Source organism: Haliotis cracherodii, unplaced genomic scaffold, assembly GCF_022045235.1.
Source record: "Haliotis cracherodii isolate W230 unplaced genomic scaffold, xgHalCrac1.p SCAF_7, whole genome shotgun sequence".
Lineage (NCBI taxonomy): Eukaryota > Metazoa > Mollusca > Gastropoda > Lepetellida > Haliotidae > Haliotis > Haliotis cracherodii.
In genome coordinates this window covers 31,317,267-31,334,412 of record NW_027266330.1, presented here as the reverse complement: position 1 = coordinate 31,334,412, position 17,146 = coordinate 31,317,267, and the positions used below count along the sequence as shown (strand labels likewise).

The 17,146-nt window shown below is 38.8% G+C and overlaps 1 protein-coding gene across 1 annotated transcript; it reads right to left on the bottom strand.

Annotated features, from left to right (window-relative positions):
* LOC139448625 (glutamate receptor-like) lies at window positions 1-5,316 on the bottom strand. Its single transcript, XM_071230191.1, has 9 exons — window positions 5,164-5,316; window positions 4,886-5,017; window positions 4,542-4,730; window positions 4,101-4,207; window positions 3,782-3,866; window positions 3,356-3,683; window positions 1,242-1,459; window positions 724-989; window positions 1-208 (listed from the first exon to the last, which is right to left on the bottom strand). Exons 1-9 carry the CDS (start codon window positions 5,314-5,316, stop codon window positions 1-3), a joined length of 1,686 nt encoding a protein of 561 aa, XP_071086292.1.
* Between the last annotated feature and the right edge of the window lie 11,830 nt (window positions 5,317-17,146).

The window sequence follows — 17,146 nt, the reverse complement described above, 5'->3', positions numbered from 1 at the left end:
TCAATCCTGGTTTATTCGGTAGTTTAGGAAACGTTCAATTCCTAAAATAGTGATGGCTACTGTAATTCCTGATACACACATTGCCCAGGCACTCCGCAAGTTACTCATGTCAACCTTCGTCATTGCGGGTACATCTTCCTCCCGTTTTGTGCTGGACCATTTTCTTGCCCAGGCTTCCAGCATGCCGTTATCATATAGACGCATAAGTCTGGAACAGTAAGGTGTAGCATTTGTAGTACTACTGCTTAAGACTTCACTTTAAGACTGTTTGCGGTTATCGGGGTATAAACGTAAATAACGGTAACTTATTTGATCATAAACACAAACAAATGTCAACAACAATTACAATCAGTGACATCTTTCAGCGCAATCATTCAATCAATCAATCAATCAATCAATCAGGAAACACTTGTGCGTTAGTTGACGTGGTCTAATTTCTTTTCAGGTTGTAGAAACATAAACGTAAAACAATTGTAGGTTAGCCGATCAAATGCCGCAGAATCACCTGCAATTTATTTATGATTTAATACCAATAACCTCTTCAATAAAAAAAATCATTACATGTTAATCTCTTTCAGAAGGGATTGTATTCACTCGAGTACATTAACATATATTGTACAATTTGAAACAAATATTATATCAAAGCATATATTCCTTAATGGGATAAATTTCTTTCGCCTTAGACTGTCATTTAAACATGAAACATGCGTTTTTAGTACTTACTTGTCTGAAAATAACTCCGCAAGGGGTGAATTGGCAGGAAAGGGTAGGCTTAGAAAATATGGACCAATACTACATTTCATCCTTCTGAGGTTAAAAACCGTCTTTTCTATACCATTAGTCTCGGTTGAACCGGTAATGTATGCATAGTAGCCGGACTGTAGGAGCATCCTATGGTAAAGATCTTCGTCCAGAGAGTTTTGGATATTTGCAGATCGGGAATCCAAGGCTTTTGTCCAGATTTTCTTACTCACACTATCATTAGAATACTGAAAATGGTTCGGAAAATAGACTTATTGGAAGTCACCTGATAGACGTACGTTGCGGATATGTCTCTTTTTTACATCAAATCTTTTATACAAAAGTTTATATATTTGGATGGTTAATCACGTTCGGGACATAAAAGTTCTCATCTATGACTTCCTTCGATGTGTGTCTTTCATGTAATATGACAAAGGGGAACCGGAGTAAGGTCAAAGACAACACAATAACACAGTTTCCTAAGGAACTATGATTCTTACCTTGAAGATTTCTTCAGTAGCTGTCCCTTTTGTAATGATAATCTTGAAGTCATCATTTTCTGCAAGCTCTTCCATCGTATTGAAGGGTATTTTTTCTTTTACCACTGATACAATTGCAAAGAGATTGCCCGTGTAAACTGCGACAAAGGTGATGCAAAACAACCACCAGCTTGCGTAGAATATGCAGCCAGGTATGGTCTGTGGGAGATGCAGCGAACCTGTGGATATTAAGTCTACTACACAAAAGAAGTTACCGAAATCCCTATGCTTTCATTTTACAGTAATTTGCAAAAGCTAATCTTTCGAACAAGAGTTACCTCCCTTTGAACAAAATGCCCTGCAGCTTACGTTACAATGCCGTAAATACAATATGGTCAGTTGTTTGTACCCACATCGAAAGAACACTGCCTGTATCTAAAGCCCAAAACTACACACACACACACACACACACACACACACACACACACACACACACACACACACACACACACACACACACACACATATATATATATATATATAATATATATTTATCATATAATGGGTAGGTTTCTCGGCAGGATAAAGCCAACGGATAAAAACGATATCCGTTGGGGTAATATGCGGATAGAGATGCAAATATCAAAGGTCAAGTAGGAGTAGGACTACTTTCACTGTTTATAAACAAACATGTCGTCGCCTTCGTCATTCGACGATCGAGTCAGAATTAACCATCGGGAATCTGGATAAACTACAGGGATAAGTGCTATCATTATCAAAAGAACAGTCTAATATACTGAAAATCAGTGTCTAACTGTGACGTAGCTAAGGCATTTTATAAGTTTGGGCAACTTGGGAGATATAAATTTCGAAACAGTTTTGCGATGGCACGAAGCCTAGCCAAAGCGGGATCAGTAGCCATATCTGTGCTTGTAGACCTCTGCGGCTTGAAACCTTCTCCACAAATTAAAATAGTTGGATTTGGCCGAAAAATGTTGGAATTGTTACCTTGTTTCGTTTTGACGCTGTGTGTACATCTGGCTACACTTCTTAACGTTATGACAGGACAGACCGACTGTCAACAACGTCTGACCGTGGCGTCTCATAGACTAGGGTTAGAGAACCTCCCTTTGACAAAGGGCAGTTCCTCTAGTGGACAGACCGATGGATTGCCGCGAAAGGCAATTAAAAACAACTGTTGTTTTGCGTAGACCTTCTATATGTTGCTTCGCCACTGTATAAGATTTCGGTTGGAACTATATTGGCTACTGTCACTGTCCGACTGACACATCACTTACCCTGTGACGTTATAAATATTAATGCGCGCAGGAAAACTCGCAATGTTTCGGTCATGTTTGTGAGAGAGGGAAAGTGATTTTAAAGTACAGAATTAAAGAATGATATTATGTGATAAAGAGGTTATCACGCTTGTGTGTTTGGGGATGGGAAAAAACCTGTATTAGGAATAAACACTATGTGTTTAGCTCGCCAAGGCTCGATAAAGACAATGTTTATTCCTAATGCAGGATATTTACCATCCCCAAACACACTCGCGTGATAACCTCTATACACACACACACACACACACACACACACAGAGAGAGGCACACACGCACGCACACACACACACACACACACACACACACACACACACACACACATATTGCGTAATGAGAGAAGCTGCATATGGTGAATGCATAGGCTCTTTTGTGTCGTGTCTTGTATAGCTCTATTTGCAAATTCTGGAGATAATTAAATATATCCCAGCAGAAGTAGAAAGATTAAAACAAAATGTATTATTGGGTTTAGAAATAACAAACTAATAACATCCTTGAGGTCAAAACCTTATTATCATAAAGGATATTATGATTTGACTTATTGGCCAAACAACTAAATTTGGTGATAGCACTCAGTTGTAGTAGACGTCCTCTATTTCATGGATAGATGTGGTTTATTGAAATTCATACCAGTTATTTTTTCCCCCAAAAAACATCTTAATTGATTAATTGTGGACCACTACTGGAGAGGCATTAAGGAATGATAAATACTACAATGTTAGACCAACGATAATATAAACTCGTTGGACCAACTCTGACACAAAATTTTGTCCCAAACTTTAAATGATAGAGGGGTACCTTGACGTAGCGGCACAAGAACGGCCGTCATGACACTGTCTGATGTTGATGGTGATGGACATGCAGGAATCTCCCCGGCCTCGATATGCTCTCCAACACTGTATCGTTCCAACAATGTATAGAGTCCTATGCACCATGCCATCGTCAGCAGTCCGCATATATACACTTCCCATTTAAAGACAGACACCAACAACATCCAGTGGTTATCATTATTTGACAATTTCTTATGGACTACCTCACATTCGGATTGGTACATGAAATAAGAAAATGCATCGGCCTTGGATCTTTTAAGGGTGATTACATAAGGTATGCCCGAAAGGTCGACATCCTGAAAAAACAAACAGAGAAGGTGGAAATGGCTTTATGTGCAATTTTCCAATGGATCTACGTTTGCAAACAGTTCGACTCATTATATTCTCTCCTTACATTTCGTGCTACCATGCCAATAAGACCGCTCCATGTTTCGGACAATTCACCCCAGGACTTGTCAGGTGGTTCGATCAGTTCATATCTGAAGTGAAAGTGAAACATGTTGGTCATAGAACATATCAGGCTCTTCATTTCTTCACAACACGGACCATGAATGTGGGTTGTAGGGGACAGACATTACATATGATACTAGTATCTTTGAAATATGACACTAGATTGGCGTAGTTAACCAATTGTTCTTAAGAATGTATGGAAAAGTTATCAATACTAAACTTTATACTGATATAAACAAGGGTGAGTTTATTGTTATACTTACGTAAAATTGAGATATTCGCCAAGGCTGTCGAATAAATCCTTGCAAACATGACTGTACACAGTGGAGCCATTTGTTGAACAATCTGATTTCTTGCAAAAGCTTTGCCACTGCAGAAACAAGTTTTATCACGAGAATAATTATCTTTTAACATTCATTAGTTATGTTTATGTTTGAGGGAAATGCATAAGAGATGTGAGCGTTTCCCTGTCACTTGAAAATTTCCATGTGAATCAGTTTTACTTAAATTGAAACACGCACAATGTTACAGTATAGTAAATCGGGTTTTGGTGTTATTTAGATCGTGTTGGTTCCTTTGAAAGAGAGTGTTTTTTTAAATATCATCACGACTGTCAAATATAGGTTTGTCCTTACTCTATTATGTGATATAAATTATCAACAAGCGTTTCAAATAATTATCTGCATGTGGTTGTAGTTATTCACCTCCAAGATGCCAATTTTCAGTTTTCTTCCGTTCAACATGTATGCCGTATTGGGGAAGAGATGAGAAATGAAGGCGGGGTATATGTCCCCATTATGTCTTAAGTCACCGATTTGCGACCATTTCCGGCTGTTGGACTTCCACAAGAGAGTGCTGATTTTCACATCTGAGCTACCAGATATGTTCTTTTCCTAAAAACGATTGAAACAAACCACTTTAGGAGATCCACTTATATTCAGTGTAATAATCATATTCAGTCAATACTGACAATGGTTTCAAACATTTTGTACACGTTAGGTGTCAGTTGATTTTAACGTCTCAACGGATATGTGCTGTAGCTGATTACCTTGACTGCTACTGCTATGTTGTCCAGATCAGCATGTACTTCTGTTAACGGCGGGTCCACATTCAGGAAGAACCATTTCGAAAAATGACGTAGCAGTGTTCCTTGTCCGCATTCCTTGTCTTTTCTCGAAGACTTTAGCAGATACAACAAATCATTAATATACATCATGATAGCGTGTTGTATGTTGTGATCAAAAGACAAGCTTTCTTTAGAAATAGCCAATTGAACTAACAGGAGAAATCAGTATTTCTACCAAACGAATATCTGAAATAGGTATATATATTTGTGATGCGTGACAAGCAGTTGTTGATACCGTCACAAAAGACGACAAAGTTGAATAATTTGCGATAAATGTTGAGTTGGTTCTTCTGGAGAGATTTCTCAATCACGTCGGTCAGACTCTGTTCAAAGGCATGCACATGGAAGAACATTACAGTTACGCCATGCTGTGTAGTCCAGTCCTCAATAGTGTCATATATGTTTCTTCCTGTTCAGAAATGAAACCGTGAAATAATAACAGGAACACTATAAGATGTCGAGTAGGCAAATTTGTCTTGATTGTGGACACCAAAAAAACATAATCACAGACCACAGATTCAACGATGGTTAGAATGCCTGGCAAATACATTTCTTGAATTTGAAGAAGTAAAGGAAGATTCACTTACCTATTGATGAATGACTAACAAAAATTAAAGATGAACCCTCTTGCTTAAGAGGTGATGTAGTTCATTTTTTCCAAGTATTATTCTGGAAGGTGCTGTTTAATAAATTTTAAGATGAAAACCATTACGCACATTTGTACCTTGAAAAATGAAATCACAATGTATACATCTAGTGTAAATGAGTGAGTGAGTTGGATTTTACACCGCTTTTCTCAGCATTCTCCCAGCAAAAGCACAGTGGATATATTTAGCGTGAATATCATAAGGGTTGTCATATCCGTATTAACAAACTTGAAAGTACCAAATTTAGGAACCAACGAATGTACACTCAAGAATCGTACCATCTTCTCTATTATCTATGATACATATCACATAGCTTCTCTGTCTACTATGTTCCCAGGCACATCCCTCGCGGCATGTTGTACATTGCAGATAATGGTTTGATTTACACGATTATTCATATAGAAAACATGCACTTACTAAGATTATAACTACATGTATATTTCAAATGTGGGGGTAACGTCACGCCAAGGTCCGTTTTCCATTCCCCATGTTGGTACAATGTGTGGAGCCCATTTCGGGTGTCCCCGTCGTGATATTGCTGAAACATTGCTGAAAGCGGCTTAAAACCATTCCACTCACACAAATTTCAGATGGGAAAAACAACAGCTGGCATTAAGAGAGATAACGGGAGAAGGTTTATATTACAAGACTGCAGGGTAAAGAAAATCTTAATTAAAAGCTGCTACTGTAATCAAATTTCCATGTGAATCAGTTTTACTGAAACCTAAGTCTTAAATTGAAATACGCACAATGTTACAGTATAGTAAATCGGGTTTTGGTGTTATTTAGATCGTGTTGGTTCCTTTGAAAGAGAGTGTTTTTTTAAATATCATCACGACTGTCAAATATAGGTTTGTCCTTACTCTATTATGTGATATAAATTATCAACAAGCGTTTCAAATAATTATCTGCATGTGGTTGTAGTTATTCACCTCCAAGATGCCAATTTTCAGTTTTCTTCCGTTCAACATGTATGCCGTATTGGGGAAGAGATGAGAAATGAAGGCGGGGTATATGTCCCCATTATGTCTTAAGTCACCGATTTGCGACCATTTCCGGCTGTTGGACTTCCACAAGAGAGTGCTGATTTTCACATCTGAGCTACCAGATATGTTCTTTTCCTAAAAACGATTGAAACAAACCACTTTAGGAGATCCACTTATATTCAGTGTAATAATCATATTCAGTCAATACTGACAATGGTTTCAAACATTTTGTACACGTTAGGTGTCAGTTGATTTTAACGTCTCAACGGATATGTGCTGTAGCTGATTACCTTGACTGCTACTGCTATGTTGTCCAGATCAGCATGTACTTCTGTTAACGGCGGGTCCACATTCAGGAAGAACCATTTCGAAAAATGACGTAGCAGTGTTCCTTGTCCGCATTCCTTGTCTTTTCTCGAAGACTTTAGCAGATACAACAAATCATTAATATACATCATGATAGCGTGTTGTATGTTGTGATCAAAAGACAAGCTTTCTTTAGAAATAGCCAATTGAACTAACAGGAGAAATCAGTATTTCTACCAAACGAATATCTGAAATAGGTATATATATTTGTGATGCGTGACAAGCAGTTGTTGATACCGTCACAAAAGACGACAAAGTTGAATAATTTGCGATAAATGTTGAGTTGGTTCTTCTGGAGAGATTTCTCAATCACGTCGGTCAGACTCTGTTCAAAGGCATGCACATGGAAGAACATTACAGTTACGCCATGCTGTGTAGTCCAGTCCTCAATAGTGTCATATATGTTTCTTCCTGTTCAGAAATGAAACCGTGAAATAATAACAGGAACACTATAAGATGTCGAGTAGGCAAATTTGTCTTGATTGTGGACACCAAAAAAACATAATCACAGACCACAGATTCAACGATGGTTAGAATGCCTGGCAAATACATTTCTTGAATTTGAAGAAGTAAAGGAAGATTCACTTACCTATTGATGAATGACTAACAAAAATTAAAGATGAACCCTCTTGCTTAAGAGGTGATGTAGTTCATTTTTTCCAAGTATTATTCTGGAAGGTGCTGTTTAATAAATTTTAAGATGAAAACCATTACGCACATTTGTACCTTGAAAAATGAAATCACAATGTATACATCTAGTGTAAATGAGTGAGTGAGTTGGATTTTACACCGCTTTTCTCAGCATTCTCCCAGCAAAAGCACAGTGGATATATTTAGCGTGAATATCATAAGGGTTGTCATATCCGTATTAACAAACTTGAAAGTACCAAATTTAGGAACCAACGAATGTACACTCAAGAATCGTACCATCTTCTCTATTATCTATGATACATATCACATAGCTTCTCTGTCTACTATGTTCCCAGACACATCCCTCGCGGCATGTTGTACATTGCAGATAATGGTTTGATTTACACGATTATTCATATAGAAAACATGCACTTACTAAGATTATAACTACATGTATATTTCAAATGTGGGGGTAACGTCACGCCAAGGTCCGTTTTCCATTCCCCATGTTGGTACAATGTGTGGAGCCCATTTCGGGTGTCCCCGTCGTGATATTGCTGAAACATTGCTGAAAGCGGCTTAAAACCATTCCACTCACACAAATTTCAGATGGGAAAAACAACAGCTGGCATTAAGAGAGATAACGGGAGAAGGTTTATATTACAAGACTGCAGGGTAAAGAAAATCTTAATTAAAAGCTGCTACTGTAATCTACGTTACCAGTCTTTTATAACCATTTTAATGTATCTACAGATCAAGATGAGTAAACTATTGACTACATTGTCGCTTAAATAAACTTGGGTATCATAAACATTAACAGTAATCCCTATACCAACGTGGTGTGATTCATGTACAGACAATGCACCAAACTAATGCAGTGTAATATTAGTGAAAATATACAAAATATTATGAAACTGATTTCCCACAAACAACATATTAAAAAATTGATTTTCTACAAACCTGTCATGTTCCCGAAACGAGTACAGGACGAACCAACGAAAAGCACCAAATGACCAACTACATATATGTACATGCTTATAACGTCCATGACTCTAAAGGTGTATATGCCATTTAACTGTAATCTTTATACCATCGTCCCATTGTCTACTTACTGAAGGAGATGAAGGAAAGGTTGGGTTAATTAGATGCTATTATCATTTAAGTTGTTTGTTTTATGTACATGGATGGCTGGGTAAATATGCATCCCTGTAAGCTACATCTGATCGAACTGAGAGAGAAGTCAGCAAACTCTACATTCGTGGCGAGCTGGTTCAAGCGTTCAATACTGCATTTTCCTGTGTTTGGAATCTCTTGCATAAAATAGAAAGCAGTCCGTGTTCTATCGTTACTGAGTGTGTAATGCGTAGATCAGAAAACGACACATATTCTTAGTTTAAATTGTAGGTGTACACAGATTCATGTGACGCTAGAATCCACACAGATCAATCGATAAATAACAGGTGTTTTTAACTGCAGGCATATTTTAAATATTTGAAATGTATAAAATCAAACAATCAATATCATGGCATGCGTCAGCATAATGAGGTTAAAATATTTTATCATTTGATGGTCTTAGGTCTTTGTTTATCTAGCTCTGTGGATAGGTTATTGTAAAGATCAAATAGATAAATCAGCTTTTACAAAGACCAGATTCAAATAACACGTCGTTAGAATGGTATCATACAGTATAGAACCGTACAAAGGCAAATACTATGTTTTAGGATCAAAAGAACTGCATACATATTTTACTATCGAAGCTTTAGCATCCGTTATAATCGCAGGATGAAATATTTCAAAAACGAAACAAAATTTGCTTTCTTATAAAAAATCATACTGAATGCAGATAGATGCTCTTATGCTATAAACATTAATTTTAAGACGATTATTACAGGAAATGACTGGAACGTAATCGTCGTAGTCATTCACTGTTCAACGGACCTGCATTTATTCAAGGAAACTGGCAAACCAGTCTTGCCAGTGTTATGAGCCTCTGTATATCCACGAGAGAGAGAGAGAGAGAGAGAGAGAGAGAGAGAGAGAGAGAGAGTGTGTGTGTGTGTGTGTGTGTGTGTGTGTGTGTGTGTGTGTGTGTGTGTGTGTGCGTGTGTGTGTTGGAATTAACGGCCCTTGTACAGGATTCCACTTCAATCAAAGCCTGTCAGCCTAATGTTTGAGGAAAGCCCAAATTAATGCTGGTCTTAAACGATTACCAAATTTGGTGAAACCAAGGAGCAGGGATTAAAAACATGATCGGGACGAACCGGGATTCGAACCCATGATCATAGGTACATGTATGATGCATATGAAACCTAACCACAGTGTATGTAGGTAAGGCAGAAGCTTCATTGCAATTTGTTCACCGGACTACAGCTTTATGTAAATCATCCGTGGCACGAGTAATTATAGCAACGTGTTCGCATGGCGTTCTATTTAAACTATTTTATTTATTTGATTTGGATACACTTTTATTTAGCATTGTTAGATAGCAGTATCAATAGGTTCATTGTCTGTTGAACGCATGTGATTTGGAGATAACTTGAGCGCCACATTCCTTCTATTATTGTCGCCATGTGGTATCCAAAGTTGCCCGAATGTAGGGCAAATCAAACAGTTTGTCGACTGTAGGACAAGTGAGGTCATACGGGCGGAGTTGCAATTAGAAATGGGCGTGGCAAGCCTAAAATTACAACACCTAAACAAAATCGTCTCATTACCTTAATTTCACTTGGCTCTAGATTTATATCTGCTCCGGCGATCACTTGAGAATTCTGTACAATAACAGGTGGGCGAATTCAAACATCTACCACTAAAAGCCGGCTCTGTGCAGCCCGACCGAAAGCAATGCGCCCGGTGAAGGGGTAACCCTAACAGCTTACCAAAGACTGAGGTTGGCTTGTCAACACTAGGGACGGGCTGTGCGCAAATGGCGTTACACCATGTTTACAGACGAATGAAGGTTTATGCCTACGATTCGCAGATGGCAGAAACCGTTGCTGGCGACGTAGCTGCGAGCAGTTTGCTAGGGCAACACTTCGATACCATGTTTGGCATAGGGTCGGAAGTGTCATGGTGTGTGGCGGTATCACACATGATAGGCAAACTGATTTGGTTATTGTGAATGGACATTTGACTGGCCAGTGATATATTGAAGAAGTTTTGCGTCCTGTCGTTGTTCCATTGGCTAGAATTATCGGCAGAAATGTTGAACAGCAAGATGACAATGCCTGACCACAACGTGCACAGTTCGTCACCGATTATCTCCAACGAGAAGGCATACGGAGATTGGACTAGCCCTCTAAGTCCCCTGACATATCCCCAAATAGAGAATTAGTGGGATGTTCTCGGGCGGAGTGTGTCCGCCACAGCCCCAGCACCCGCCAACGGGGCCCAGCTTGGGGTATGGAGGAATGGCGGGCAATACCCAGGGCAACCATATGCAAGGTAATTAACAGTATACCATCAAGGTGATGTGCATGTATCGCCCGAAATTTTTTTTACAGATATTTACCTTCATTACACCTGTCGTTTCATAATTGGATTCCGTTGTTCCGTTATGTCGGTAGTATATATCTTGATTTGGCAATGAACTCCAACATGGTCCAGTCTCCTCAAAGGAGACTCAGAAACATCCTTTTCCAACGTCATTCCAACCAACAAACAGTGTCCTATGTAAACTGTGAATGTGAAATACTCCTCATCTGAAACAGCGACCTGGAATTAAAGAAGTTAACGCCAAATGAATCATGCACGGGTGAAACTCACGACTTACGAACTTTTGTATTTCATATTTCATAGAGTAAATAGCAAACATTATAAAGCATTAAGTATTTGTACATGGCCAGCAAATACACAATTCATATCACTTCCTACGTCCCTCATACATTGCATATATACATGCCAAAACGAGTCAAACACCCACATCCAACAAATCCTAAAACATATTAACATAAGTCTAGGAAAATCAAGCGCTCGCTCGCAAAAACCCACTGTTAACACCAATATCACAACGCATACTAGATTATATAAACTTACACAACCTAAACGGCTTAAAACCAAACCAAACAGCATCTTCACACCCCCACCACACGAGCATATATACATGAAAAATAGCCAATTTGGTGACCCATATACACAGGCGGGTCATCTGACCCAGGCCCAAAACACACAGGATTCGGCATCCACATTTCCCAACCCACAAAAAAACCTAAATCCTTTACGCTCCCAAACAACCACTCAATCTTCACGGCTGAACTAATGGTGATGGCTACATCCTAAAACAATCGCCCTAAACTAATATACGAAATACTTAAAAGCTCCAACCAACCCAGTAAACTTGACCAACAAATAGAATTGTTATGGATCCCTGCCCACGTTGGAGAGTTCGGAAACGAACACCCTGACAAAGAAGCCAAAAACAGCCCTAAAACTATCAGGAGTAAGCCTTAACCTACCAATATCCAAAAACTAAATTAAGAGCATCACTTAGAAAAAAGAAATCCAAAAGTGGCAAAACTCAAACTGCAAACTAAAACATATGCTCCCAAAGCCACTAAAAAAAGTAAAGATTCATCATAAATCCAAACACAATAATTACACTACAAACATGTCACACAAGACTATACGCATACATTGTATCTACATAAGATAAAGAAACACAAAACCGGTAATGCCCACAAGTCTGATCTTTTTGACAAAGAATGCATGAACTGGTTGAGTGACCTCCTCCCATCAGCGTGAAAGGATTACCCACAGAGGAGAAATAGATTTGAAATCTACATGCTGATAGGGATTCACTAACAACTTCCTCTAATTATACACTTATACCCTTGTTGTCCCGTACATGCATGGTCACACCCTGTAATTGTTAACATCACAAATCCTATCTATAGTCAGGCAGTCTATGTATGTTTCCAATTTTCTCTAATAGTTAGTGGTAAATGCACACATCCTGAGACGCCTCCAAACGTCCAATGTATAACTCAAAAAGTAATATTCCAAAGCAATTACATTTGATGTTGATGTATCCACTTATACCGGTAATAAGCTTACCACATACAGTGTTACGGAGAGGTTCCTTTATGTAAAGATCAAACTGCTGAGTTTAAAATGCACATGATAGGAAGCCGCAATCATTATTCGGATATTAGATATAGATATTCACATGGACGCCACGTCGTTTAGCATATTCAAATATGGCATCTTGCACTGTTTTTAGTGGTGTATCCGCCCTTACATACTAAAGCACAAACCGTTTTGTTTTATATTTTGGTGAAACACCTCTAAAAGCTCTTGACCATTCACTGTCGAATCTCACAGATCTCTGAGCATGGCCTTCGTGTTGTCTATGGCTGACGTCACCGTATCCAGTTTCCCTGGTATGGTCATCACTGGCGCTGTCATGTTGAGTAGGAATTGTACACATAGTGTCATTGTCTCCATCCTCCTCGTTCTCAGTGTTGTCCCCAATAGTATTCTCGTGGTTAACAGTAATGTCTACAACACTTGGAGTTTTAGTTTTGTTGGTTTCTGCTGTTCTGATCAGAACACTGTCAGCCTCATTGCCTGTTTGTGCACATGAATTCCCAGTTCTGAGCAGCGGGGGGCTTTTATTTGCTTCAATAAAGCTTATTGCGAGCTGTAAACTTTACTGTGTCTATTTTCCCGTCTATAGCGTTGGTTTTTCGTGTCAGCTAACTAATATTGTCTTTCAGATCATTTTCAAGGTGGTGTATCCGTGAATCTTTCTCACGTAGTTGAGAGACTAGTATCCGTACGTCTCCATGTAGCTTGAGCTCAACGTTTGTAGACCTTTCTATCTCTCTTGACGCTGTTATAAGGTCGCTGTTCTTCGCTTCGGTGGTACGCTTCATATTCCTGAGTTCAGTGTCTAATTGTTTATGTAATTCTTCAATTTTTCTATCCATGCTGTCGTGACGGTCGTTCGCAGAATCCCGCATTTCCATTATTTTGGTATAGATTAGGGTCAAAAGATTAGGGTCTTTGTGTATCCTGCGACCTGTCTCCGGGTACGCTGGTGGGACGTGCGTTTGGTTTGCCTTTGCTGAGTACTTGTTTTTCCAGTATATGAGAGGGGATTGTGTGTGTAATAAAACCATATAGGCAATATACATCAGACGCATATTTCTCAATCACAGACGTCCTGGAATGTTCTCTTTGTATCAGTTTATCCATTGGGCAAATGTAAAAATCACAAACCCTAACGAGATTCTGTCTACGTGGTCACACCCGGTGATTATGAAGATCTAAAATTCTATCAACAGTGAGACAACATGGCTGTTCATATTCATTTCCAATATCCTCATAGAATTAATGATAAATATTAGAGTCCCACACAAAACGTTCTCTTAATAATTCTTACAAAATACCAAACAGAAAGCGAGATGTGGGAAAATGGACATATTCCTTCTTGAAATAATAAGACATAAGTAGTGGTGACTGTTCTATCATAATTGTACTATCTAAAGCATACATTTGGCGAACGAAAAATGTTATATTTCACCTGGAACGACTCACGTGGGTAAAACTTAAATCGAATCTGTCCGCAATCCACAAACAATCACTTCATTAATGGCGAACATTTACCATGGAACCGTCATCCAGAATAACGTTGAACATACTGTCTGTTCCTTAAGATCGAACAACCGACAGCACCCGTCCCTTCAGCTGACCATCAATTTTGACTCAATCATTCACTTTTATAGCTTCGATTGCCATTGTGATACGATAGACGATAGATTCAGCGTCTGCTATATGTACTTCAAGTTTCATGTTTATTATTTCTAATTAATGAATATTTTCTTATCGGTACATTTTGGCTGTAGCCATTTGGTTAGGTCATGTGATGTATCATGTGGCCGACCAAAAACAGTTCCGTGTGTACATGATGATATTAAACAATGTGTAATATTTCCCGGATGAGTAATAAACATCTATAATCACTTGCGTTTCTTTCTTGTTTTTGCAAGTATATTCAGAAGACATATTCACGCTAAATCAGGCTCGCACGTCTGGGATATTTATGAGGAAGAGAAAATCACGCTAAATCTACCTATGTAGGACATTTATGAGACACGATCACGCTAAATCGGGCACAGATGTCAAGTATGAAGACACAATAATGCCAAATCAGTCACTTTAATCACGTTTGTGTTATTTATGGAACTCGAGCATTTGGCTGTGTTTTAAAACAGCAACGAGAACAATAGGTTCTCTATGTTCGTTATTTAGGATTGGAACATTATCCTAGTTAAAGATTGTAAGTAGGGTTTCGTAAAGCATCCGCATGTTCCGGAAACGAAACGTGACGGACGGACGGACAGCATCCATTTATTTAGTCCACTGCCATTTCGGGGCAGGGGATAATAATGCATATTTCAAAACACATTCATGAAGATATCTCTCCTCGACCTTAAGGTCGTGATTCACAGTTTGCACGTGCACGCCCAATTTTGTTTCTACGTTACCGTGAGCAGTAGACAGCGTCTGATTTTCCGAAGACAAGACTGGGATAGTATTCTGTTCTCAGATGAGTCCGGGTTTCCTCAGGACAGCTATGATGGTCGTGCAAGGGTCTCCAGGCGTCCAGGGAACGTTTAAGCTAGGCTTGTGTTATTCAACGTTGAGGGGGAAATGTTATGGTATGGGGTGGCATCTCAACTTATGGGACAACTCATTTTGAATGGCGTACGCTAACGGGACGACATCGTTCGAGATCATGTTCTACCCTTTGTGCAATGCATGGACGTAACGTCCCTTTGTAGAAGGGTAATGCCCTCCCACACGTTCCACGTGTTGTAACAGACCTTTTGAGGCAGCATAACATTGCTCTACTGCCATGGCCGGCTGTTTTCTCCAAATGGAACGAGGCCTACGACAGGACCAGAACCACCTGGTAACTCTTGCACGTTTAGGCCAGTGTTTGGTTGACATTTATTTTCAATACGCCGCCACTGCCTCGTCTGTATCAACGCAATTTGTGGTCAGACCCGATATGGATATTGTTAATTGAGTTGTTACACCATTTAGGGTGTGACGCTCTGCCTGATGTTAATAAATTTGCTATGACCAAATATTATATGTTCAATAGCATAACATTTACAACATTGATTTAATAAATTTATTTATGTCCGCCAGAAAAGATTACGATTTAGTAGGAAACGCAAATGGACGCAAATGAAGACATTTCTTTTGATTATGGAAATGGTTTCAGCTGTTAATGATACATATCTGGATATTAATACTTTTGGTACAAGTACAAAGTCTGTGACAAAGAGGGTCGGCGGGGTAGCCTAGTTGTTAAAGCATTCGCCCATAACTAATCCACTCACTCACTCAACTGTGATCAACATCTAGGCAAGGGACCTATTTATTGACCTACTTATTGACTGAAAATAGAATAATAACATCAAACCGTCTTCTCCAAAACGATTGCAAACCTATCAGGCTGGAGTGTAAGAAACTACATCGAAACGTCGCTCCTAATAGTAATAAAGAAGTTGTCAATCAATATATCGTATCCATGATTAGTATTCATCGAGCCTGACCTCCTGATCCAGTTAGTCGCCTCTTCCGACAAGCATGGGTAGCTGAAGATCCATTCTAACCTGGAATTTCACAGGCCCAATGTACAGTATGCAAGACTAGGCCGATGGAACTGCTGGATGATTTCGATAACTTTTTTTGTATTTTTCCCATGATGGAACTTTCCAAAGAATTTAAGAATAAACGGTTTATTCACAAACTATCAGGCTCAAATTTTCAGTTTCATTTCCGGAAATATAAAACGCCAAGGCCAGAGTATAATCGATTATCTACTTAAACCGATTCCATTGGGTGTAAAAGGCAAAATAAAAGGTTAAACTATATGAATGGATCACTGAAAATTTGGGATGACATGCATGTCCTACCCCACCGACAGCACCCGCCACTTGCACAACTTACATAAAATGTAAGTGTTTGTCAGTTGACTGACGCTGAACAGCAGTACTCCTGCCATGCGACGGCGGCATGTTAACATATAGCTTGTACATGCTTGTCAGTTTCTCAGATAATGGATGTGACATTAGGCATGTGGCTAGAGGTGACGGGTCTCAACATACGTTAGTATGTTTGTAACTACTTTTAATTTAACGCATTGCAGGAAATTGGGGAAAAGCTAATGGCTCTATTTGACTTGATTTCAAAATTAAATACTTTAAAACAGGATGAAGGCCCTACGTATATGCAATTACTTTATTTAAAGATAGAAAATAACTTGGTGTCATTCTCTTGTAACTGAAAACGTGTGTCGGGATGAAAAATCTTGTAAATAAGATAGAATGGGGACCTCTCATTGTTTATTCCCCCTGCAGTGTTTTATTGTACGATAAACAACTCGTCGTTTATTTCTTAAATTACTTTATTTAGTCACGATATGGCTGAAATATTGCAAATGTCACTATAAATCTTAACTCATTCGCTCATTACCATACAATTTCTAGAATGAAATGACCAAACCTTCTATGAATTGTGCCTCTTTGAAAAGGAATTTCAAA

Excerpts from the sequence above, each read along its gene's own strand:
- LOC139448625 (XM_071230191.1), bottom strand. The coding sequence starts at position 5,316 with ATGTTCTTCCATGTGCATGCCTTTGAACAGAGTCTGACCGACGTGATT. Across the intron at positions 5,018-5,163 it reads TGTCACGCATCACAAATATA|TCTTCGAGAAAAGACAAGGA; the intron begins TATACCTATTTC and ends TATCTGCTAAAG. Across the intron at positions 3,684-3,781 it reads TTGGCATGGTAGCACGAAAT|GATGTCGACCTTTCGGGCAT; the intron begins GTAAGGAGAGAA and ends TTGTTTTTTCAG.